Genomic DNA, 26,396 nt, shown 5'->3' with positions numbered 1-26,396 from the left:
GCTGTGCCTTGATGAATGTTACTATTGCTCTGTTAAACATCAGCCCCTCTCAGCACCAATTGCATTCTTGGCCATCCTGGTTGTGGGGATCCTTCTCTGAATTGCCTTTTCTAAGTGAAGGTTATCTTAAGTTATCTTTACAGGACTGTCTCAGAACATTAGAATATTGTGATAAAGTTCTTTATTTTCTGTAATGCAATTAAAAAAACAAAAATGTCATACATTCTGGATTCATTACAAATCAACTGAAATATTGCAAGCCTTTTATTATTTTAATATTGCTGATTATGGTTTACAGTTTAAGATTAAGATTCCCAGAATATTCAAATTTTTTGAAATAGGATATTTGAGTTTTATTAAGCTGTAAGCCATGATCAGCAATATTAAAATAATAAAAGGCTTGCAATATTTCAGTTGATTTGTAATGAATCCAGAATGTATGACATTGTTGCATTACAGAAAATATTCAATTCAATTCAATTTTATTTATATAGCGTCTAATACAACAAAAGTTGTCTCTAGACGCTTTCCAGAGACCCATACCCAGAACATGACCCCCGAGCAGTTATTACATAAACAATGGCAGGTAAAAACTCCCCTAGTGGGAGAAATAAAAGGACTTTATTCTAATTTTCTGAGACAGTCCTGTATAAAATAACTTACATAGCCAGAGACAAACGCTAATATTGCACGATTTCACCACAAGGTGGTGCTGGGGCATCAACACTATCACATAACAATTGTCAGATGTCAAGTTGGATTGAAGGTTGGAAATTTATGAATGAAAGGGGTGGATCTACAGCATCACTATTACACAGTTAGGGGAGGATCCTGTTAATCATGTTTCATACCTTAACATTTCCAAACTGTATCATAATAATTTCGTTAACTTTAATAATCATGGAAAACAAAGTGCTGCTTTAGGGAAACTTTGTGAAATAACTTACAAGGCCAGAGACGCTAGGATAGCGCAACGTCTTTCCAGAATCCTCCTCCTGTCTCTTCTCAGCTCAGCAGCCTCCTCTTCTGCTCCCAGTAAAGCTGCGGACGGCTACGATAGCTGATATGGTTGCCCACTCCATATTTGCCAACAATGCAATTCAATATGCTCTCTAAATACTATTAAATAACGCGATCCACAAACAATAACATTTACCGTTTTTTTCCCCCCTCGTGATGTACAGAAAATTCTTGTCTCGTGAGACTGAAAGCACTTAAACAAAACAAAACAAAATAGAATAAATAACATGTACTATGAAAGGATATTGTTGCTGCTTTATTAAAAATAGGCATTACATTGTTAGTATACACTTGTGGCAGCCTACATCAGCGCATCAGAGTATTGTATATTGACTGTGTGTGTGTGTGTGTGTGTGTGTGTGTGTGTGTGTGTGTGTGTGTATTATGTGTATATATATATAATGTGTACATATCGCAAAACCAACTATTTTGGATGATAAAGCCCAGCTAGGAGGCTGCATCGGGTATTGCGCAATACCAGCAAGAACGCATCGTCTCAAACTGTTCGTGTGCTCATGTTCTTGCGAGTTCATTCTTCCAAGAACGACTTGCAAGAACGTACTCTCCAAGAACACAAGTCTATACTTTGCATTCTTGGTATTGAGAAAAGCCCAGGGAATCAGAGGCTGGCCAATGGGAGATGGGTGGTGAATGGCTGCTGGTTATGGACCTCAGACCTGCAGAGAATGAGTGGTAGGGAGGGGAGGAGAAGGTGGAAGAGAAATGAAGAGACACAGAGAACCCTACCTCTGTGGCACGTAACAATTGTTCATTATTGTAACAATATTATTGTAACTTCTCATTTCAACTAACTGGATCAGCCGTTCCTCATCATGACTGTTTCCTACAGCGCTTTCAACCGACTTTCAATGCGAGCGACTGGAAGAAAATAGAAGAACATTTAAATATCACAATATCAAGCTTGTTTTCTGTTTAGAAAGTACAAACGTAGGAAGATAACAAGTACTCAACCATCTTTTACGTATCTCTTTACTCTTTTAGGAGTTTCTTTCAGGAGCGCACGGGCGGTAGTGCATTGAGTAGCCTGATTTATGGTTCTGCGTTAAATCGACGGCGTAACCTACGGCGTAGGGTACGCCGTAGCGACGCGCACCGTACGGTGCCTAACTCTCTTAACTCTCTTAACTCTCTGTATCTCGTCCTGCAAGACTTCTCTTCAAAATAACAAAAAAGAAAATCCTCACCATTGAAGAAGATGGACAAAAACATTTAATCTTTGACAAATTATTGCGATTGCCTCTACCACTTTTGAGAAATTAGTCAGATGATGAAGGCAGCTGATGATCATTCAAATGATTATTCAAAGCAAAGCCCATTTGGAATGCATAATAATTAAGTAGTGTTTTAGCACAACTACATTATATTAATGAGGCCAAAAACAGCTGGAAACTTGATCTTGATTACTTTACATTGACCGGGTGCTTCACATTCACCGGTATCAGAGAGGTGGAAATTCGCAAAAAATGTTTCCTTTACACTTTTGCAAATAAGTGGATAATTGAATTGCCTGAAAAACCACCTCCTGGAAGTGAGAAAGGGTTTATTTGCTATTTGGGAGTTATTTTTCAAATTAGTCCTCTTTACATTAAAGGATTTCTTTTTTGATATTTGATTTTCCGCAAATTTAGGGGTAATGGAAACACGCCTACTGTCAAGACGACAGTTGGAAGGTTTGCAGATGCTGAACAATTACAACTGAAGAGGAGAGAGATATCTGCTCAAAATTCTTATGAAAAAAATAGAAAAAGATGGAAGGAGGAAACCTGATAGAAGCAATCTTGTTCTTCAAAAACACAAGAAATCTATAACAAAGCATCTGTAAAGGCACAACACCGTTTGAGTCACGGGGATTCATAACAGAGTGTGGGTGTTCATTTAAATCTTTTTTCTACTTTATGTCTTTCATTTCAAAAGAAACTAATTTGTGAGCATATGTACTTACACAAATGTCCAATTGAGCCCACAAAGTTCTGGCTACAGAAAATAACTTGTTGGTTTACTGATAACCTTGTGCTTGGGGATATGGAAGTGGGCAGTCTATTTTCTCTGTGACCTTGTCAATGTTCTTATTTGTGATACTAATTAGAAAAAGAAAACCTTTATCAAAAACAGTTAAACTCTTCTTTTTTTCCCTACAGCTAATACAAGAGTCGCCATACCAAAGTACACTAAGATGGGGGAGACTTTGAGACACGTTATCCCTGGTCACATGCAATGCTCTATGGCCTGTGGAGGAAAGGCCTGTAAATATGAAAACCCCTCTCGCTGGAGTGAAAAAGAGCAAGCCATCAAGGGACTTTATTCATCCTGGTAAGTTGGGTTTATTCTCAGTGAACAATGCAATTGTCCTTGGGCAGCACAGGTATCTGTAACCTGTAGTGTAGTACAAAAGTGTGTTAATGACCCATTTCTTGAATAAGACACAATTCTGACTGGGAAAATTGAATTTGATGATTTGCTTTCTTAGTCCACACAACCCTGGAAACATCAGACAAGAGTCACATCAATAGAAAACGATTATATACAGTATAGGTCACTTTAGCCATGTAGTGTGAATGTAGTCAGATATTTTATGTTGTAAAAAACGTATGACTTCTTATACTCTACTTGCAGGATTACTGACAACTTGCTAGCTATGGCAAGGCCTTCCACTGAAATCATAGAGAAATTTAATATAATCGAACAGTTTCAAAGGTACAGTAATGCTTTCACTCCACATTTTGAATTGAACATTCTGGTGTTCTTTTATTAACATGTACACAAACTTGCTTAACTTTTTTGACTGGTTGCTGTAGTTGTCTGTGTTCCCCCACAGTGCTTTGAGATCCTTTGTAGTAATAATTCCTATGAACATATGTGTTGTTAAATTGTGGATGGCTGTCCTCAGGTGGGGGTTGAAGACAGTCATTAACCTGCAACGGCCTGGAGAACACGCCAGCTGTGGCAACACACTGGAGCAGGAGAGTGGTTTCACTTATCAACCTGAAACTTTCATGGAAGCAGGCAGTGAGTTTTCATAATATTCTCAATCTAAATGAACATGCACATGTAACGGTCATTTGACTAAAAGCTCTGTTAAGTGATGACTGTTGAAAAAAATTGGTTTACTTAAAATGCCCATTCATTTTTGATTAACAAAAAGCTTAACTATTGTTTTGCATTGAAAAAACAAAAGGAAGGACAGTTACTTTGCCACCACTGGTTGAAGCTGGTATTACAAACTAGTACATAAATAGCTATATTTAAGACTTTTTTACATAAGCACAGCTTAAGAAACCAGCTTGGTTTCAAGTAACGTTGATCAGACCCGCACCCAGATGTCTGCCTTCCCAGTGTTTCAATTCCTTGGAATCGTTTGCCTTTTTCGCAGACGATTCCCTTATCGATTCCAGTGGGCGCGAATGACGTCACCAAGCACGTTGTGCAACGTGCGCATTTGCGCCCAGCAGGAAAACACGGGGACAAAGCGGCATAAACGCTCGAAAGTTTGGTTACATTTTACCCAAAAGGATGACAACAGGGCGACAATACTTGCAATGTGGACATTTCAACAAAGGGGGGAAACTGTTAGGACTCGGCTGGCTTATGCGCTGGGAGCGCGGAGTCAGCTGGCGTGTGGTAAGGCTGATTTATGGTTCCGCGTTACACCAACGCAGAGCCTACGGCGTAGGGTACGCGGGGACACGCGCCATACGGTGCGTGTCGCCGCGTACCCTACGCCGTAGGCTCTGCGTAATTCATGCTTTTAGAAGACCTGCACGCTTGGCCACGCGGACGTGCCGGGCGTGTGGCTCTGCCCTGCCCTGACTTGACTCGATCCACAAATACGTTTTTTTTAACACGGAAGGATCTGCAAACAATCAGATATCTTCCTTTGTTTCAGCCAATCATAAGAGCGCACCCCACGAGAGAGACGATTTAGATTTACTCGTAAACCAATCAGATTAAAGGGGCAGATACACCTGCTGTTTGAACTGCGTTCGCTTAGAAGAGTGATTCATATTTCGAGTTGGTGGAGTGACGAGTCTCGTCAGGGGAGTCTCAAAAGTCACACGCAAATCCAGCGCAGCTCACAGACAAAAAAACGTTTGTAAATCAGGTTATATTTGTGTGTGCATCAAAAATACATTTGTGTATCTTGTCCTTCGCACGTGTGAATTGTTCTGTGCATTTTTGAAACTTGTCCTGTGCATTTGCGAATCGGTGTGTGCATTTGTGAATTTTGTCCTGTGCATTTGCGAACCGGTGTGTGCATTTGTGAATTTTGTCCTGTGTATTTGTGAAACGTTGTGTGTATTTGCGAATTATGAGACTGTTCTAGCTCCATATAATTTTGTTAAAAAATAAAGTACACACAGGACAAAACACACAAGTATACTATAGCCCAGCTGTCACAAATCAGAAAAAAGGCAGGAAAGCTGTTTGAAAATAGAGAAAGTTCACTGTGAAATCTTTAAAGAAATCCTGCACACAAAGAATATTTTCTTTGTAACATACCAAACTGCTTTCTGCCACTGTTGCGTAATAAGCTAAACTCCAAACACAATTAGCCCCATTTCTCAGAATACATGTTACAAGCCTTTTTTGGATGTAAAAATCATAAACATTAGACTTGGCCTTAAAACATCTACACCAAAAATTGGACCTCTTCCATAACGGCAACCACACAGCAAGAGTTTCATCAGACTTTCACTATGAGTCTTCATCAGTGTCTTAACTACTGCTTGATCAAGTGCAGTAGTTGTGCTGTTTCCCTCCCAGCAAGGATACATAATACATGTGTTTTTTGCTGTTGCTAGCAGGTGGAACTACAACTGTTACTAAATATTTCACTCCAGATGTGTTCAGATGAGATTTGGGCCAGATTAAACAATGTATGAGCGTGTATGCAGACTGAGCAAATAAACTATAATCTGCCCAGGGCATCGTATGCGCTACAATCACCACTGATACTTTTTGAATTGTTTGGAATGTTTAATTTCACAACAAATCTGCAGAAGACAACTCTAAGGTTTTTTTTTAATGCACATCAGGGGCCTCATGTACAAAGAGTGCGGCGTGCAAAAAACTTGCATACTCAACTCAACTTCCTTTTATTGCCACACGGCTAGGCCAGTGGAATTATTTTCACGGTGCAGGTGGAAGCTGCAACAAAACACCACAGCAGTACAAAAGACAGAACATTTTCCAGAGGAAAAAGACAGAGTAATAACAAAACAAAACTGGACAAGGCACACAACAGCACATATCAGACAAGACCACCCAAATAGGACAAGGAATTAAGTGTTAGGTAATCGTACGCAGGGCCGCCGCAAGGGGTGTGCGAACCGTGCGACCGCACGGGGCGTGGCGCCCCAAGGGGCCTCGCGCTATGGGCTGTTTTTTTTTTTTTTTTTCAATTTTTTTTCATTTTTTCCCTTATAAATATCAACAGTCACTTTCCATTACAGACCTAAACGTGTACTAGTCTGTACATATCAATAAATATATGTGCCATGATGCGCATGTCTGTTGTTCAATACAACTGATCAGACCAAGCGCAGACACAAGCTGCTCTGATCCAGACGGGTGGAGTTGGAACAAACTGTCACAAAATGTCGAGAGAACGAGACAGATTCAGGAAATTTCCATCAGGGAATGAAAAAAGAAAAAAAACTAAAGAAAATGGAAGAGTTTAATGCCTCTCTGAAAGGCTTGTTTGATAAATTTGTTACAAAAATCACCGATCCGACCGGGTCTCAAGCAGCCGTGGGGCCCCGCGTCGAGGCAAGAGATGATGATGAGGCAGGGGAAGGTATCCAGTATTTTGCTAATTGGAGAGTTAAAATTGCGCATATAGACACCCGATCCGACCCGAAAAACCCAAAAATTTCAACCCCCCCTGGCCATTTCGCACAGGGCCTCGCAAATCTCCCAGACAGCTCTGCTCGTACGGGCGAGGGAAAGAAAGAGTCGTTGTATCTCTTGTTCCTTTTATCCAGTGACTTATAAATAATCCTCCTCCGGGAGCGGAGGCACTTAAACAGATAGTTAGCAGGGTGTGAGGGGTCCTCAATTATTTTTGTTGCCCGTGTGATGGTGTGGTGTTTGTAAAGGGAGTCCAGTGTGGGGAGTTCATGTTTAGTGATTTTTGAAGCCCTTTTAATTATCCTGTCCAGTCTGTGTAGTGTATGTTTGGTTGTATTGCCGTACCATATGGTGATTGATAAACACAGAATATTTTGAATTATGGCAGTGTAGAATTGGACCATTCATTTCTTCCTGATTCTGTATTGTCTTAGTTGTCTGAGGTAAAATAGTCTCTGGTTTACTGTTTTGAGAAGATGAGTGGTGTGGCGGTCCCAGTTCAGTTTATTGTTGATGTGTGTGCCGAGGAATTTGAATGAGTCTGTGATGAGATGGGTTTTTTGTTGATGATGATGGGAGCCTTGACGGGAGTGTCTTTACGGAAGTCAATGACCAGTTCCACATTTTTAGCTTCATTGCTGATGAGGTCGTAGTCCCTGCACTTGTTCACTGTTCTCTCCACCTCTGACCTGCAGTCGTCCTCCTTGCCGTCTTTGATCAGCCCCACGATGGAAGTGTCATCTGCGTATTTCAGCAGCTTGACAGAAGGGTAGGCCGATCGGAGGTCCTTGGTGTAGAGGGAGAAGAGCCGCGGGGATAAGACACACCCCTGTAGCTCCCCGATGTTTCTTGTAGTTTGTCAGTTCTGCCTTTTACAGTTGTATCCCTTCTTGTTTCTCCAAACTACAGGTTGGTCCGATGGTCATATTTCCTGAAACGTGTGCGTTAATGTCAAGAGAAAAAAAAAGTTTGCATTGATGTGTTATTAACGCGTTAACTTTGACAGTCCAATATGTGTATCAGTGATCACAGGTAGGTTTAGAAAAGAGCCAAACCAACGTCAATTGGAAGTTTTGATAATGCAAAATAATCCCCGACCTGCTACGCAGCCAGCATTTTTTTCTTTCAAAAATAAAAGATAAAGGTAAGCTCTTTATGAATCATTGCATTAAGATTATATGAACAACAAACAAGTGTCACGTAAATGGGCCATTATGTATATAGTATACATATTTCTGTCTAAGATTTTACTGGATAAGCAAAACATTATTATTATTATTATTATTATTATTATTATTATTATTAATATCATCATCATCATAGGGCTACAGTCTATTACCCAGACTGTAACAGGGTTTTCCCATCTGTGACGAATTCTTGAAACATATTGTTGCCGTTATCCATCGGTAAAATCATTGTTGATAAACTTTTTTATTAATCAGAACTTTCAAACACGGATTCATGAATTATAGATTAGTAGTACTAGTAGTAACCACAATCACAAAAGAACATGGCTGGGCTACATTAAAGCTGCAAGGGGCCTTAGCATTTGATTTTAAAAGATTAAAAAAGTGTGCTTGTTTCCCTGTGTTAGGAATAATCCTGGTCTGTCTTAAGCTAAATGTTCAAACATTCATTATTCACATTGATTGTAACAATGAAAATATACTGCATGTATTATTTTGGGTTTACTATTTTACTAAACTTTCCCAAGACTTTACTTTCTCTGTGTATCTTTTTGTTGTTGTGTATGATGACATGAATGAGACTGTACCATTGTATTGCCTATTTATTATGCTACCTTAAAAAATATGTGAGTGCATTGAATTTTTGTTGTGCAATGACAATAAATCTCTATTCTAGTCTGAGTTGTTGCATTTTTGTCCAATCAGGCCAAAGGACATTCTCTGCTAAACTTCATGGCTTGTCAACATCTATGTTCACTGATTAGTCTTGCTTTTTATGTTTGTCTTGTGACTAGTAGAGTACTCCTGGTTCTTCCTTCATGGAGCCCTTGTTGTACCAATGTGATGGGATGGAACCATCAGGAGCTAACATGCTGTATCTTGAGTTTGGGTGTCTTTGAATGTTTTCATTGGCTTTTATTTTTTAGAATCAGCTCTATCCTTCTGATCAATCTGAGGTTGCATTTCCTCTTTGGGTCATGTCCTGTTATCCTGCATCTACTTTTAATTTTAAAAAGCAATCAAAGGGTGGATTAAAGAAGTTACGTTCAAAATGAAAACTAGTTGTAGCTGACAAAAACTCTTAAACAGAGGTAATAAATAACTCTTTATTCTATTTTTGTTTATTTCAGTCTACTACTACAACTTTGGATGGAAAGACTATGGTGTAGCATCTCTGACTACTATTCTGGATATGGTGAAAGTCATGTCTTTTGCTGTTCAAGAGGGAAAAATGGCAGTCCACTGCCATGCAGGTCTTGGAAGAACAGGTGTGTAACATTTATTGTTAGAGTTGCTTTTCATTTTTGCTTTTAAATATACACGTTTTCTATATCTGTTTTCTTTCCTCAGGTGTGTTGCTTGCTTGTTACTTGGTCTTCACCTCTCAGATGAATGCAGATCAAGCTATCTTGTTTGTACGAGCCAAAAGACCCAACTCTATCCAGACCCGAGGTCAGCTGCTGTGTGTCCGGGAGTTTGCTCAGTTCCTGGTTCCTTTGCGAAGTGTGTTTTCTTGTGCAGACCCCAAAGCAAGTGCCGTTACCTTGTCTCAGTACCTAATCCGGCAGCGTCACCTGCTGCACGGCTATGAAGCGCGGCAGATGAAGAATGTGCCAAAGATCGTCCACCTCATATGCAAGCGTCTAATCGACATTGCATCAAACACACAAGTAGCAATTGAGGAGGAGTGGTTGGAGATCCCTGACCTCACCGCTGAAGTGGACAACACTGTTTCCCATCAGGCCTTGTGGCAGCTTGGAAGGGAAATGAAAGGGAAAGGAGTCCCTGGCTTACTTTGTACATTACCTACTTTAAATCTACCAACACAACCGTCTCCATCTGCCTACAACCCGTCTCTCACCAGTGACAGTGAGCTGGACCCTCTATGGAGCCAGACACATTTTCAAAAGTTTCCAAGGTTTTCTCTGTGCATCACCAGGTGCCTCAGCGACTCTGTGCTTCATCATTGGCAGCACCTATCAGCAAATGTTGAGAGCAACAACCCCGTCGACTGCTTGATCAGGCCCTCGTTGTCTCACAGCAGCCTCGCCGTCTGTAACACTCCAAGTAGCTGCTACCTTTCTTCCCAAGACGATGTGAGCAGCATTCAAGATATCAAAACCAAACCTGGAGAAGACAATGGATCTACTTTCAAAAAGCCACAGCATAAGCTGCATCAGGAATTCACTTTAGAACTATCTGAGTATGAATGGAAATCCCTCTATAATGCCACACTGCCTGTCCTGTCATCCAAGAGCAAACAAGTAACAGATGAGGAAGAGCCCGATCCCCCAGCAGAAAGATGTACTAACAGAGGTGGTGTCACAGACGTTCCTCTCATCACCCTCCAGTCTGAACTTTCATCAGAGAACAGGCGCTTGTTGGTGGCGAGAGCGCTGGCCATGGATCTGACAGACCATCAACTTTCCTACAAGGTCTCAATGTGGCAGGTACTCTCACGGATTTACATGGAGAATTGTGTAATTAAACTGATGTGCTGATATCTCTTGCTTGATTGATCAAATAGATGCCGCCTGTGCTCTGTGCAAAGTCCAAATTATTTTTTTTAACAGAAACATACTTTGTCATAACATTTTTCTAACAGTGCAATTATGGGAATTTCAAGAGAAAAATGATGGGACTTACTCCCCTGTAACTGAAGATGTTATTGCCTCTTTTGCAAAATAGGTGCTTGCTCATTGGAACATAAAGACTTTTTTTTTATCTTTTAAATACAATTTCTGAATGTATGATTGAACAACACAGTGAAAGTTGAGTTTTTTTATTCAGTTGTCAAAGGAAATTTCAATCTTAAAACACTTTTTTGAATAGATCTCAATCAATTCCTTTTGTTTAAATTACTGAATTGTGCTGCCCATTTTAGTCAGATTTTTTTCCATGGCTCAAACCTCTTCCATATTTCAGTAAGGTAATTGTGAGCGTTGTTGTGTAGACGGAGCTGAACTCCGGAGAGGAGAGCTGGGAGCGGTTGAGGACGGAGACAGACCCGCTGGTCCTCTCTGCTCTCATGTGGTCGTGGCTGGAGCAGCTCAAGGACCCGGTGATCAGCACCCACGACATAAACACCTTTAACCCAAGAAACGCTCTCAACACTATGGAAAAGGTATTGTTGAGTATCTTCTGTAGGACCTTAAATGCATTTTTAAGTTAAAATATAAATGCCTGTTTACTAAGACTGAATTTATTTCGATCCACATGCAAATAACATAATTTCAGTCTCAGTTGACTGATTATTGAATATTGACAAATGTCTACAGTCTGATTAAGTTCCATCTTTGCACTGAAATATGTATTTAAAATATAATATATTTCATTCAAGAAATGTTTAATAACATGTGTAACGCACCAACCCCTGTTCTTAAAATAAAAAAACTTAGATTGCAACAATGAAGGGTTTTGAAGCATCAATGCTTGATTTTATTAAGAACTAGCATCTTTTAAAACATACTCAGTCAAGCATTTGTAGGGAAATAACTTTGTTCCCATCTGCTCGTACACTAAGGCCGCGTTCAGACTGCCAGCCAATATCCGATTTTTAGCCCATCCAGATTGAAACTGGATGACTCTTTTGAAGTCTGAACAGTCCCAAACCGCATGAGATCCGATTTTTGCAAACCAGATCAAACCACCTCCGGGAGGTAGTTTCATATCGCATTTATATCGCATTTGGGCAGATGCGTCTCAGTCTGAACATCCAAACACTCAGATCGGATATGACTGTCCCAGACCCATGCTCCAAACCACCCGCCCATGTCCAGTTGTGGAGCTACTCATCCTTTCACAAAAACTATTATTTGTAGTTTAAGTGTTGCAAATTCACATTACAAATCATGTTTTAATAGCAAAAGACTGCATTTCCACGTACGGTGCGGGTCCCCGCGTACCCTACGCTGTAGGCTCTGCGTTTGTGTAACGCGGAACCATAAATCAGCCTTCAGTCGCGCTGTGAGCCTGAACCTGCAGCCCGTCAGCTCATCAGGAGGAGAGGTTAGAGAGCAGGGCTGCCAGTTGTTCATTGCTGGTTCGTTTTGTTAACTCTGAGCTTTGTTGGTGTGTTTGTTAGTTTGCCTGTGGTTTTGTTCTGAACACTTTTCTCTGTTTCTTATTTTGCTGGGACGTCGGGTCCCTCCGCCGGTATGCGTTCATTGTTATGTCTAAAAATGATGCGCAGTGCCGACCCAATCAGGAACGGTACAGATATTTTGGGATTTTTTATATATATATAATATTATAAAAAAATAAAGGATCCCCATAACCTTTGATCGGGTGGGCAGGACGCACGTTTGGGGGGGCACAGCCCACCCCTGCCCCAAAACCAGCCTCGAGTTCCAGCACACAGAGGTTCGACGGGAGGATTAAAGTGAGATGGGGCAGTCTCAAAGGATTTAAAATATTGCACAGTGTATGCCCAGCTTTACAGGTATGGAACAGCATGGGAGCTGGCTCCATATTGTTATTGTTTTTGATGTCGCAATGACATGACTTCACACAATACACGCGCTGGGTGACGCCTCCGCTCCGACGCTGTTGCTACGGCAACCCGTCAGATCAGTCAATGATGTGGCCCAGTTTGAACAGAGCCAGATCCGATTTGGACACTTGCTAAAAACAGTGTGGACAGTCAGCCCTGAAAATCGGATATGAGAAGGAATCAGATATGATTTGCCTGCAGTCTGAACGTGGCCTCAGGGTTCCCTGACACTTGACATGACTGTCAGGGAATCTTGTCATGGATGAGGTGCCATTGTTGTTCAACCGTTTACATTTTTATTCGATAAAAAGCAAACTCAACCAGCTCGAGTATGGGAGACAGACTTGGTCATTCAAGATCTTTGCCTCAACTTTATTTGTGCTGTCATCCATTTTGCAATCGAAATGGAACACTGTATTATTCATTCTGCTATTTTGTATCAATAGTCATATTACTCTGTTCAACACACCTTCTAGATAGATAGATAGATGTATTTATAGTACCCTTGGGTAAATTTGGTTCACAGTGAGAGCCTTCTCATACAATACAATCTAAAACCATGCACTCAACAACACAGGATAATATAAAGTAACAACAGTGCTTTGGCTAAAAGAACAAAGAACAAGAAGGACGGCCCCAAGATAAGAATCAAGATAAGTTAAAACATCAGTAGATAAAAACACTAAAATATTCAAACCAAGCAAAAGGATAAAAAATGTGCCTTTTCATAAAAACAACATAAAAGAAACAATACAAAACATAAATACAAGGTTATGTTGCAGTTCCCTCACTTGTTAATAGCACTGATGGCTGCTGGTACAAAGCTATTTTTGTAACGTTTAGTTTTACAAGCAGGAACCATGAACCTCCGTCCTGATGGAGCAGCTGAAACTCACCTTTAAGAGGGTGGAGTTGTCTTTTAAAATAAACTCACCTTTCAGAGGGTGGAGTTGTCTTTTAAAATAAACTCACCTTTAAGAGGGTGGAGTTGTCTTTTAAAATAAACTCACCTTTAAGAGGGTGGAGTTGTCTTTTAAAATAAACTCACCTTTAAGAGGGTGGGAGTTGTCTTTTAAAATAGGGCCAGCTATCCTCTATAACTGGTTAGAATACAGGGATTCTGGCTGAAGCTGAGACTCACCAATCAGCTTGCTCAACCATTTCACGATTTGGTTTAAACAGTTTTTGTTTTTAAGGGACGCATTTCCAAACCATGAAGCAAGACAGAAAGATAAAACTGATTCTATAAAAGCATGATAAAACAAGAAAGTGGACAGTTTTCTCACGTCCCTTTTTGTACACAGCTTGACAGTTTTCCTCAAAGTTCAGTTTGTTGTCGATAACAGTTCCCAGATATTTATATGTGCTGACACACTCCACTGCCTGACCTTTTAAAACTGTAGCCTCTTGGTTGGGAGCACTGTTTTTGCGAAAGTCAATGATCATGTGTTTTGTTTTGTTTTGTTCTATTACTATAAAACTGTTGTCACATGTTTTAGAAATCATGTGTTTTGGAGATTGTGATATTTTCTTATTATTTTATCTTTTCTTATTATTATTCTTACATCTGTTTGGAACGCATTGATTTTTTTGAAGATTGTGGTCTTGCCAAAGATCTTTCCAAAGAATTTGGTAACAACGCTGTAAGGTGTTTCAGAACTAAGTCTAATATGACTTCTTAGTTTGCAAATACACAGCTAAACATTCTGCACATGGGTAACTTTTGTGGACATGAAGAAATTAATAATCATTGGCATGTAAAAATCTGGAAATTATCTTATCTTAAATCAACCAAGTCTGATTTATTTTATCACAATTACCTGCCCAAGCCTTCCTCTCATAAAATGTTGAGAGCATTTGTTTCTAATCACATTGATATGAAAATCCAGCTTCTAGGATCACATACTTTAGTCCAGGGGTGCTCAATACGTCGATCGCGATCTACCAGTCGATCGCAAAGGTATTATTGGTAGATCGCATGACATTAAAAAAATTGACGTCAACCTATCATCCATCCCGTCTTTTGATTGACATACAGGGCAGCCAATCAGATGACATCTGAATTTTGTCTGAGGTCATAGGTCGCTGCGCATGAGCAAACAACTGCGCTAAGTGCTAACTAACTAGCTTGTCAGCGAGTTTCGGCCAGTTTTCAGCCTTTGGTTTTTTCTAGGGCTGAAACGATTCCTCGAATAATTCGAGTAATTCGATTACAAAAAATGATAGAGGAATTTTCTCTGCCTCGAGGAATCGTTTAATTTCTTTTTTTTTCTGTTTAATTTCACCAGCTCAAATCCTCGTATTACGCTCGGACTACATTTAATGCGACACAACGCGCTGACGCTGCGCCATACATCCATGCGCTGCGCACGTTAAAGGGGGAAGAAAGAGGCGGCGGATATGTTTGTTTTGTAACATGTCATGCTCAGGCAGTCTGCAACGGCCCAGACGGGAGACACATGTAGTTCAGTGCTTTAATTTTTATTTTTAATCCACGCTATATTCTTCTGGTCCGTTCTCCTATGTTCCCCCTCTAAAGCCAAAATTATTGTTCCGCGTTAAATCGACGCAGAGTCTACGGCGCTCTCCGGCGAGGGCGTAGAGCGCCGTTCCAGCTGGCGGTGCTGCGCTGGCGTGCAGGCTCTCCACGGCGTAGCCGTAGCCTACGGCGTAGGGTACGCAGCGACGCGCACCATTCTGCGTTGTTGTAACGCGGAACCATAAATCAGCCTTTACCCGGTATATAAACCTCTGTTCCCACCACAGTTTTAACTAAAAGAAAAGGCAGAAAATGTCAGAAAAATAAAAACGTAATGAAGCTAACTGGGTAGTTTTCAATTTTAGGTCCGTAGTCATTCATGGATAAAACAAGCAGCACTGGTGTCTAATGTGCTCCAATACAGCAGGGCTCATCATTTTATTTTGAACACTGCCAAAACTCTAACTTAAAACTTAACTAGAACTTCAAATTTGCTTGACACAAATGAAAGTTCAATTGAAACACGTGGGAAAAACACCTAACCTTTTAAGTTATGTGTGTTATCAGGTGTAATGGCATTTTTAGGTTAGAAATAAGAACATTTCTTGGTAGGATCCTTAGTTTTTTGAGTGAACATAGTTAATTGTGTTGTGTTGTGCAATATTGGCTCATGCGATATAAAGAATCCTCAATATATTTATAATTAAATATATGTTTTGCATTTTTTGTAGTAGGTGGTAGATCATTTTGACTTGATCATTTTATAAGTAGCTCTCATGCTGAAAAAGTGTGAGCACCCCTGCATTAGTCAGTGTACCTCTAAAGCACGTTGGTAACATCAGTGTCTTCATTTAGCAGGATTTGGATCATTTCTGCAATAGCTGTGATAGATACAGCTTATACAGCCTTCCTGTTAAAGCTTTAAATTAACCGCTTGATCAAAATTTAAGTTAATGAACTTTAAGTAAAGCAATATTTTGTGTAATGGACTCTGTGGCTGGCTTTCAATAATGGCCAAGGAATGTTAAAGCTGAAATGCTGTCATGAATGTGATCATCTTTTCTCTGCAGGAGCGCCGGCTCACGCTACTCTGTATCCTGAACTGTGCTGCCCATCTCCTGCCAGAGCCTGAAGAAGTGGTGGCTCGTTTTCTTACCCAAATAATCAAAGCCTTTACTAAAGTAGGTATTAAAACTAAGTATATTGATTTTATTGAAATGTGGACATGAAGACATTTTCTTTTGCCTTCCAGATGGATCCGGCTTCAGACCAGAACGAGTCACTGTTTACGACACTGAGAGCAGTTCTGACTCCCGTTCTTTATGAGCTGCATGACAAAGCTGTGAAGGGAGTGAACACTTCTGATCCACGGCACCATTAGTCTGGAACTGGGTTCCACACTCACTTACTGGCATTACTGCATCCATAGCCAGTTCCTTGCACCACTTACTGTGGATAATTGCCAATCTGGGACATTTGAAGCCTTTTTAGAAGAGTGTATGTCATCAGACATTTTAGCATTTCTTTCTTTAGTGTTTTCTTTGAAGGTCTTAATGGACACCACATACTGTCATTGTCAATGTTAATGTGCCACTGTGCTCACTTTCAAACACTTCTTTTTTTCTTTTCCCTTAATTTAAAACACTTCTAAGTTCTACTTAAATATTTATGAGGAAGTAGTTGCTTGTATTCATAGCTACAAGGAAGATATTGAAGGTGGGCTTCCTCTGTTTCGATGTAATGTTATTTAAATATGTAACTTAACTGTTAGAGTGGTGGCTAAAAGATTTTTTTAAACAATTTTTGTCTGTACAGATATTAAAGTGTCTCTTATTTTTTCAAATATTTATGTGTGAGGTACATGGTGCACTTGGTTTAGAGGGGATAACGTAAAGACAACTTGCAAGATTGCCTCATTCTTTTAAAGTATATTTTTTTTCTTTCAAAAGTCAGATGTGAAGCTATTCTTTTTTTTTTCTTTCTTTTTTCTTTCTTTTTTTTGGCAGCACAAATGAAGTAGGCCACTGTGCACATGCTTCTCCAATCAACTCTATGTCCTTAACACTGTGTAACAAGATAAACCTCTTTTCCTACTGTGTTGACATTAATGCACTTGTAAAACAATCTGCTGTTATAGGAAGAACAATGTTGAAACTGTCTGCCTTTAAAGTGTGTGTGTGTGTGTGTGTGTGTGTGTGTGTGTGTGTGTGTGTGTGTGTGTGTGTGTGTGTGTGTGTGTGTGTGTGTGTGTGTGTGTGTGTGTGTGTGTGTGTGTGTGTGTGTGTGTGTGTGTGTGTGTGTGTGTGTGTGTGTGTGTGTGTGTGTGTGTGTTAAGGAGGCTGACACCACCTCCACCTTTAAAACCAAACTGAAACCCTTTGTGTTTAGTAAAGCCTCTAGTTGGTGTAAACTCTAGATTGTTGCATGTAATCACAGCTCCAGACTGCTATCGGCCCACACATACTGACCCACTGAGCCGTGTCTATCCCTCCTTCTCTTTCCTTTTTTCAGATCAACCCTCACTTATTCATTAGAGGTCCAGGTCCTGGTCCAGGTCCCCCTTATGGTCCAGGTCCTGGTCCAGGTCCCCCTTATGGTCCAGGTCCTGGTCCAGGTCCCCCTTATGGTCCAGGTCCTGGTCCAGGTCCCCCTTATGGTCCAGGTCCTGGTCCAGGTCCCCCTTATGGTCCAGGTCCTGGTCCAGGTCCCCCTTATAGTCTAGGTCCTGGTCCAGGTCCCCCTTATGGTCCAGGTCCTGGTCCAGGTCCCCCCTTATGGTCCAGGTCCTGGTCCAGGTTTCTACCCCCTTATGGTCCAGGTCCTGGTCCAGGTCCCCCCTTATGATCCAGGTCCTGGTCCAGGTCCCCCCTTATGGTCCAGGTCCTGGTCCAGGTCCCCCCTTATGGTCCAGGTCCTGGTCCAGGGCCCCCCTTATGGTCCAGGTCCTGGTCCAGGGCCCCCCTTATGATCCAGGTCCTGGTCCAGGTCCCCCCTTATGGTCCAGGTCCTGGTCCAGGTCCCCCCTTATGGTCCAGGTCCTGGTCCAGGTTTCTACCCCCTTATGGTCCAGGTCCTGGTCCAGGTCCCCCTTATGGTCCAGGTCCTGGTCCAGGTCCCCCCTTATGGTCCAGGTCCTGGTCCAGGTCCCCCCTTATGGTCCAGGTCCTGGTCCAGGGCCCCCCTTATGGTCCAGGTCCTGGTCCAGGTTTTTCTCCCACCAGGGGAGTTTTTACCTGCCATTGTATAACTGCTCAGGGGTCATGTGTTCTGATCCCTGGAAAGCGCCTGGAGACACTTGTGTTGTAATCAACGCTAAATGAATAAAATTTAATTTAATTTATTTGACGTTTTTCATATTTAATGGGTAGAGTTATCGTGAAAAAGGTCAAATTGCATTTTTTTCCCCAAACAAATTGCTGTTTTACATTTCATTTCTTTTTCTGGACTTGTTTGAAGCAAGACTTATTCAAAGTTTTACATGAAAAATAGGATATTACCTGATATTCAAGATCAGTTGAAGAAAATATTAGATAAATATATAGAGCAGTTATATCATACCAGTCAGACCAGCTAAAAAGGTCATCATTTGTATTCGTCATAGGGCTAACTCCATGAATTTTGTAAGAGCGTTTGGTCTGCCATTTTTCTGTTAGGCTAGATATAGTAAATACCATCCATGCATCACAAATATCATCCACTATGTCAATGCTTCACAAAAAATACCTGGGAAGTAGTCGGTTTTATTAACCTCCCCTACTACAGATAAGGGCCTGGTTTCCCAGATCAGTTAAGGAGCTCTTAACAGCGAAAGACTTCTTTCAAACCTTCTTAAGGAGCCTGTGAAAGAAAATCGCGTTTCCCAGAGTTGCTCTTAGCTTAAGAATCTCTTTCATTAAGAAGGAAATGAAAGATGCTGCTGACCCAGTCTTTACAACCATCTTAGTGAACAAAGACTCACAGATCCAGCCGCGTCAGGCAAATCAATATCACACCAAGCAATGAGATATTAAAACAATACACACCGCACAAATTTTGATCTATTTTATACTTTAGATATTGTTTAGCATTCATTGGTGACAGCAAAGGGGGAAAAAAAGAAAAATAAGGAATAACAAGTGTGTTCCTGTATATGTTTTATGCATTACGCACAAATAAAACAATCATGAATATCATTTATCATAATTTGTCTGCACACATCCCACATCTGCGTGCACATATGAGATAATGTACCTCACTCAAAAATGCTTCAGGGCACATCAAAAACATCCATTGTTGCGGTCTCCACACAAATAACATTGAAATAATATGGCTCGAAAATAGAAACCACAACATCAGAAAAGGAGCGTGACAATGTGTCGGCCAGGACATTATCTTTGCCACGGACATGCCTGACCTCCACATTGAAGTACTGTAAAAAGATAGACCATCTCATCAACCTCCGATTGGTGTTCCGCATCTGGTTCAGGAAAATGAGAGGATTGTGATCAGTGTAAACGAGGGTGGGTTCATTGGAGGAACCCACATAAACCTCAAAATGCTTTGGGGCCGTGGCTTCCGGTCATGGCGCTGAGGTGAGCGGACGTGTTGAACAGGTGCTCCCAGAACGGTCTGCTAAATCTCCTGTATTAGAGCTATTTCAACCGTATTGAGTTTTAAAATAAAGGATGACCAGGGGAAAGACGCGGAAAGATAACAGCAAACCGACCCAGACACAAGACGAAAGTGAGTTAAACCTGACGGGAAAAGTCAACGACAACGCGACTGACGAGCACATGGCGATGGAGGGCCTGGCAGCCAGCATCGGGGCTATTCACAGTGATATCTTAGCCATCCGAGCGGACGTGAAAGAGCAACTAAGCTGCCTTCGAGTTGACCTCTCAGGTGATGTGAAGAGAGATTTAGCTAGTTTCAGGGATGATGTCAATGAAAAACTGAATGAGATTGTAGCCGACGTGAAGGAGACGAGAGATAAAGCGGAGGAGGCGCTGCAGCGTGTATCCGACATGGAGGAATGGACCGCCGCGGTGAAAGAGGTGCTGTCGGAGTCTCTGAGTAATCAGGACCAAATTCAAGCCAAGCTGACCGATATGGAGGCACGCTCACGGAGAAATAATATCCGTGTGTACGGGATTCCGGAGGACACGGAGGGAAGCAGCCTGCAGGAGTTTATGGAAAGTTTTATTAAGGCTGAATTGTCGCTTCAGGACACTGAACTTGGCATACAGCGCTGTCACCGCGCACTGGGAGCTAAACCACCGCAAAATGTCAACCCTCGCTCCGTGGTGATTTACTTTTTGGAGTATAAAACCAAAGAGCTGATACTTCACTCTGCGTGGAAAAAGGGGGAGATACGCCTCGGTCAACAGAGGATCTACTTTGATCAGGACTATCCGGCTGAGACCCAAAAGAAGAGGAAAGCGTATGCTCCCATCAGAAAGCTTTTAAAGGAAAAAGGTCTCCGCTTTCATACCCCGCCGCCAGCAAAGCTCAGAGTGTTTTTCGACGGTGGTCCCGTTACATATAACAGCGCGGCGGAGGCCATACAGGACCTGAGGAAAAGAGGGCTTGCACCGGACGACAACAGCAGCGAAGGGCCCTCCACGTCCACGGCGGCTCCGATGAAAAGGCTGGAAAAATCTTCCTGGCAGACGGTGGTGGCCAAGCGGCGGAACCCGGGCACGGACGGAGAGAGAGCGCGGAAGATACTGAGTGGATTTCGCCGCAACTCCGGGGACGCATCCTCCACGCAGTGATGAACATCACCCAAATATCTGTTTGACATCCCTGCGGTAAGACCGATCAGCACAGTGAACTAAAACGGCATCAGAGCGAAGAAATAATTGACATTATTTAAAAATGGGACACTGTGTTAGGTTAGTCTTTTTACTTTTATTTCCATAACTCCTGACTTTGTCAGCATGAGTGTCACGATGGTTTGCTATTAATAGACTAATACACCAGACCGCGGATCTGGGAGCCGGTTCAACTTAGTCCAGACGTGCACTGAATTAATACTCTTAACTGAGTTATGTCAGACTGCACTGGAGAGACCCTTCATTTTCTGGAGGCCTCCCTCTCCAAACGAACCCCTGTCTTAATGGGTTTTTTTGTTATGGAAGCCCCTTTCTTTGTTTCTTTATTTTTTTCTTTAATTTTCTATATCTGTGTATTTCCAATTTTCAAGTTCTCTGTTACTGTTCTTATGCAAGTTCGAAGGTTAAGGTCACCTTGGGGGTTTATGGTGGAGGAAATAAATTTTCGTTTAAAGATAAATGTCTCAACAGGAATATAGATTCATAACACTCAATGTTCATGGGTTGCAGAGTCCAATTAAAAGAGGAAAGATTATCGCCAAAATGAAGAGAGAACAGCAGCACATAATATTCTGGCAAGAAACTCACTTGGTAAAAACAGACCATGAGAAATTAAAAAAAATGGGTTTTAAAAACACATTTTACTCTTCATATGCAAGTGGATCAGCAAGAGGAGTTGCAATACTAATAGCAAATAAAGTAGGATTCCAGCTTTCCAAACAGATCACAGACAAAGAAGGGCGATTTGTCTTGGTGAGGGGAACATTAGACTCAAAGGAGGTAACTCTACTCAACGTTTACAGACCGCCAGGACAAGATAAGAAATTTATCGATAGAATATTTGGTCTCATAGCTACAGAAGTCTCTGGTGTCCTGATCTGTGGAGGGGATTGGAATGTACAGTTACATCCCACCCTGGATTCTTCAAACCCATCCAAGAAAATTAACTCTGAGTCACTGTACATTAGGAAAATTATTCAAAGAAATGGCTTGGTCGATGTATGGAGGGATTCTCACCCATCTACTAAGCAGTATACCTTTTACTCCCATCCACATGCAGTTTACTCGCGTATTGATTATTTTTTTATGTTTAGAACAGATAGACATAGAGTCCTAAACTGTAGCATCGGTGTTAGGGATGTATCCGACCACTCTGGAGTATATTTGAAATTAAATTTAGATGTTCAACACAAAAATACAATTTGGAGACTCAATACTACTCTGTTAAATGATAAACAATTTGAGAATTTTATTGTGAAAGAAATTAAGGACTATGCAGATTTAAATAATAATTCAGAGGTGTCCCCAAGTATTTTATGGGACGCTGCAAAAGCAGTACTGCGTGGAAAAATGATCATGTGGGCATCGCGAAAGAAAAAAGAAAAACTTAAACAACTCAATGACCTGATAAGGAGACTAGGGACACTGGAACAGAAGCATATAGAAACTAATGACCCGGCCCTACAAGAACAAATATCGGTTATAAAATCGGAACTAAATAAAAAACTTGATGATAAGATAGAGCTCAAGCTGAAGTATGTTAAACAAACATATTATGAAAATGGACCCCGAGCAAAAAAAATATTGGCCTGGAGATTGAGAAAGCAACAGTCTGAAAGATCTATTTCCAGTATTAAAGACCCTGACACTACTCAGATATATCTCAGGCCAGAGGAAATACAAAAAACATTTGAAGGATACTACAAGAAATTGTACTCTCAACCCAAATTAGCAGAGCCCTCTACAATACAGCTTTTTCTAGACTCTCTAGATTTACCATCCATTGGCACAGAACAAAATAAGCAGATAACCACAGTTATAACACAAAAAGAGGTTAATGAGGCCATTTCAAAATTGAAAACGAGCAAAGCACCAGGGGGCGACGGACTACCGGCAGAGTGGTATAAGACTTTTAGGGACTCTCTAACACCTTTGTTATTAAATTGTTTTAATTATGTGCTTGGGGGGGGTGAGGCTCCACCATCCTGGAAACAAGCCATAATATCGGTAATACCAAAACCAGGAAAAGATAAGACAGAGTGTAGCTCATACAGACCAATTTCTGTTTTAAATACAGATTATAAAATTTTCACCTCGATAATTGTTAGGAGGCTAGAAAATATTATCCCGGACTTGATCGACCCAGATCAGACCGGGTTCACTAAAAATAGACGCACACAGGACAACACGAGGCGGGCATTACATCTTATAGATATCATGAGCAGAAGTAACATGAAGTCCTTGGCTATTAGTTTTGATGCTGAAAAAGCTTTCGATTCCGTAAGGTTTGAATTCCTATATTTGACTCTACAGCGATTCGGCTTTAACGACACAATTATAAAATGTATTAAATCCTTATACAATTCACCAGTGGCCCGGATTAAAATAAACGGCAGTCTGTCAAGCACAATCTCTCTAGAACGCGGATGCCGACAAGGCTGTCCTCTGAGTCCTGTTCTATTTGCTTTATTTATTGAACCACTTGCCCAAAAAATCAGAGAAGACCCGGAAATTAGGGGAATTTCAGTTCAGGGAAGAGAATATAAAACATGTCTGTACGCAGATGACATCCTGGTGACTCTGTCTGAACCTGATACAAGTCTGCCTAACCTCATGTCATGTCTCGACCAATATGGTCTCTATTCAGGATATAAACTAAACATAGAGAAAACTCAGACCCTCTCCTTAAATTATTCACCCCGAACAGACATACATAAAATGTTCAAATTTAAATGGAAAACTAAATCCATGAAATATTTAGGTGTTAATATCACTAAAACCTTAAAAGATGTATACGATGCAAATTATGGTATTATCACAAATAAAATTAAAAGTGATTTGGATAGATGGGCCCCACTGACACTTGACCTGCATAACCGAATAGAAACCATAAAGATGATTATTCTACCTAAACTCTTGTTCCTTTTCCAATCCTTACCTGTGGAGGTTCCAACTAAACAGTTTAATGAATGGAATCGGATAATATCTAGGTTTATATGGCAGAATAAGAAACCAAGGGTCCGCTATAAAACTTTGCACCTGCCAAAAGATGAAGGGGGGTTGTCACTCCCATGCTTGGAGAGCTATTACAAGGCAGCACAACTGCAATACGCCATCTACTGGTGTGATGAGAACTGCGATGCAAAATGGAAGGAACTAGAGCTGAGCCGACTTGATATCCCTCTTCAATCTTTACTAGGTGATAAAAGCCTCAAAAACAAGTACTCAAGCTATTTAAGTGACCTTACAAAAGTTCCCCTTAACATCTGGTTCAAAGAGGTTAGTAATTTGCACTTGGAGAGGAAATCAAGGCTACTAAGGTGGGTCGAACATGACAAGGATTTTAAACCAGCACAAATTGATTTGAGATTTAAGGAAATGACCCGAAAAGGCATCACTTCGTATTGCGTAATCTCATCTGATACAGGTCTGGAAAGTTTTCGACAAATGCAGGAAAAATATGATTTAAACAAGCAGGACTTTTATAGGTATTTACAGCTTAGGCATCATTTTGATAAAAATGTCAAAACATCAGGTGATTCTGACACGGACCTTATTAGCACGATTACTGAAGCCTACAAGGGTAAAATCATTAAGAAAGTGGTTTCTAGAATATATTCATGCCTGCAATCCTCCAAAGCAAAGTCAACATTCTATGTTAAATGTATGTGGGAGAAGGAAGCAAAAATAACACTGTCAGAAGGCGAATGGTTGAATATATGTCGAATTAACTCCTCCACTACCAGTTCAGGGCAGTGGAGGGAATTTGCATGGAAGAACATAATCAGGTATTTCATAACCCCGAGAAGGACATATGTACAAGGTGGCAGAACTGAATCTGGATACTGTTGGAGACAATGCAATAATTCGATGGCTGACCACAGTCATATCTTTTGGTGTTGCCCAGTGATCCAACCTTACTGGCTGGATGTAGCCAGAGAGATAAAATCAATTCTTGGCTTTGGAATTGAGTATAGCTTGAAATCTGTTTACCTGTGTAATTTACCAACTGAACTCAATCCCCAGGATGAATACCTTTTGAAAATATTGCTTATAGCCAGCAAAAAGTCACTAACAAGGAAGTGGTTTAAGAGGGAGCCGCCGACAGTGAGAGAGTGGATAGCCACTGTGGAGGAAATACGTGAAATGGAATTGCTGACCTTCTCCCTACGACTATGTAGTGATAAGGCCCAGAAATACTGGGGGAAATGGCTAAAGTATATGGGTGAGAGACCGTTATAGAGCAACTACCCCAGTGTTTAATTTGTTTAATTTGTTTAATTTGTATACTATGATGGATGTTTATTGTTACTTAATATCTTGGACTGATCGGAATTCACATCAGCATTGGAAATTTCCTTGTTGATATTATTACCCACGATTGTTTTATCAACTTTGTTCCCCTGACTGTTTTTTACCATACGGATTTATCTGACAAGACACCTTCCCTACTCATATTGGATGGACTTACTGTACACTGGAGGAACTCGCACCCAGGGCTGGCTGCCCTCTCCTCTCACACCCAGGAACTATAGTAACCCTTTATTACCGAGAGCAATATCTGTTTTTTGGTTGGTTTTTTTTTTTTTGATACACCATAATACACCCCCTTCGGTGACCTGTATGTTCTGTGCTGTTTGATTTCTGTCATGTTTTTTTTTTTTTTCAGCACATAAAATTCTGTATTATAAAACTAAGAAAAATAAAAAGTTTAAAAAAAAAAAAAAAAATGCTTTGGGGCCAAAATAAGCCCCAGCGCTTCTTTCTCCACTGTGGAATACACACGCTGATGTCGATTAAACTTTTTGTAGTAATACGAGACCGGGTACTCAATCCCATAGTCCCCATCCTGAAGAAGGACAGCACCCGCCCCCGCATCACTTGCATCCACAGCAAGTTTAAATGGCCGCTCGAACGCCGATGCAGCTAGAACTGGAGCATTAGTTACCAAGGCTTTTATACCATCAAACGAATGCTGACAGCTCGGAGACCATTTGTACCGTACTTTTGGGCTCAACATGTCGGTCAACGGGGCTGCAACGGCAGAAAAGTTTTTGCAGAAACTGCAATAGTATCCTGCCATTCCCAAGAACCGCATTAGACCACGGCGAGTGACAGGAGGAGGAAACGAAAGGATGGCTTCCACTTTAGAATGGACAGGCTTAACTTGACCCCGACCAAAAACTTTGCCGAGGTATGTAACTGTAGCCTTCCCAAACTCACACTTGGCAAGATTCATAGTGAGGTTAGCCTCACACAACCGGCCAAACACTGCTTGCAGTTGTCGAATATGTTCATCCCATGTAGCGGAATAAACAACGTTGTCATCCAAAAAAGCCTTGCAGCCCGATAAACCCGACAGAACTGTGTTGACCAAACGCTGGAACGTTGCTGGAGCGTTTCTAACACCAAAAGGCATCACAAAGGCAGATATAGCTTGAGCCCTTTCAATAGATCGAGTTTAGTGACATACTTGGCACAGCCAACCTTGTCAACACAGTCATCTATTCGAGGCAAAGGAAAGCAGTCAGGTTTTG

The 26,396-nt window shown here is 41.1% G+C and overlaps 1 protein-coding gene across 7 annotated transcripts in view; it reads left to right on the top strand.

Annotated features, from left to right (window-relative positions):
• The window catches only part of ptpdc1a (protein tyrosine phosphatase domain containing 1a), a 41,812-nt gene extending 22,606 nt beyond the window's left edge, over positions 1 to 19,206 (top strand). For 2 of the 7 annotated variants that reach the window (XM_061728191.1, XM_061728190.1), the window contains exons 3-10: positions 3,180 to 3,351; positions 3,655 to 3,735; positions 3,929 to 4,047; positions 9,206 to 9,343; positions 9,426 to 10,525; positions 11,029 to 11,199; positions 16,117 to 16,227; positions 16,299 to 19,206. In XM_061728191.1, coding sequence (XP_061584175.1) covers positions 3,180 to 3,351; positions 3,655 to 3,735; positions 3,929 to 4,047; positions 9,206 to 9,343; positions 9,426 to 10,525; positions 11,029 to 11,199; positions 16,117 to 16,227; positions 16,299 to 16,427 — 2,021 coding nt within the window. In that variant the 3' untranslated portion in view covers positions 16,428 to 19,206. The remainder of the gene's footprint in view (positions 1 to 3,179; positions 3,352 to 3,654; positions 3,736 to 3,928; positions 4,048 to 9,205; positions 9,344 to 9,425; positions 10,526 to 11,028; positions 11,200 to 16,116; positions 16,228 to 16,298) is intronic. The other 5 variants (XR_009783005.1, XR_009783003.1, XR_009783004.1 and 2 more) reach the window with 5 other exon arrangements.
• The last annotated feature ends 7,190 nt before the right edge of the window (positions 19,207 to 26,396 follow it).

The sequence above is a fragment of the Cololabis saira genome, chromosome 8 (assembly GCF_033807715.1).
Source record: "Cololabis saira isolate AMF1-May2022 chromosome 8, fColSai1.1, whole genome shotgun sequence".
Lineage (NCBI taxonomy): Eukaryota > Metazoa > Chordata > Actinopteri > Beloniformes > Belonidae > Cololabis > Cololabis saira.
Note: the sequence above shows the minus strand (reverse complement) of the source record. Positions and strands in the feature narration are given on the sequence as shown.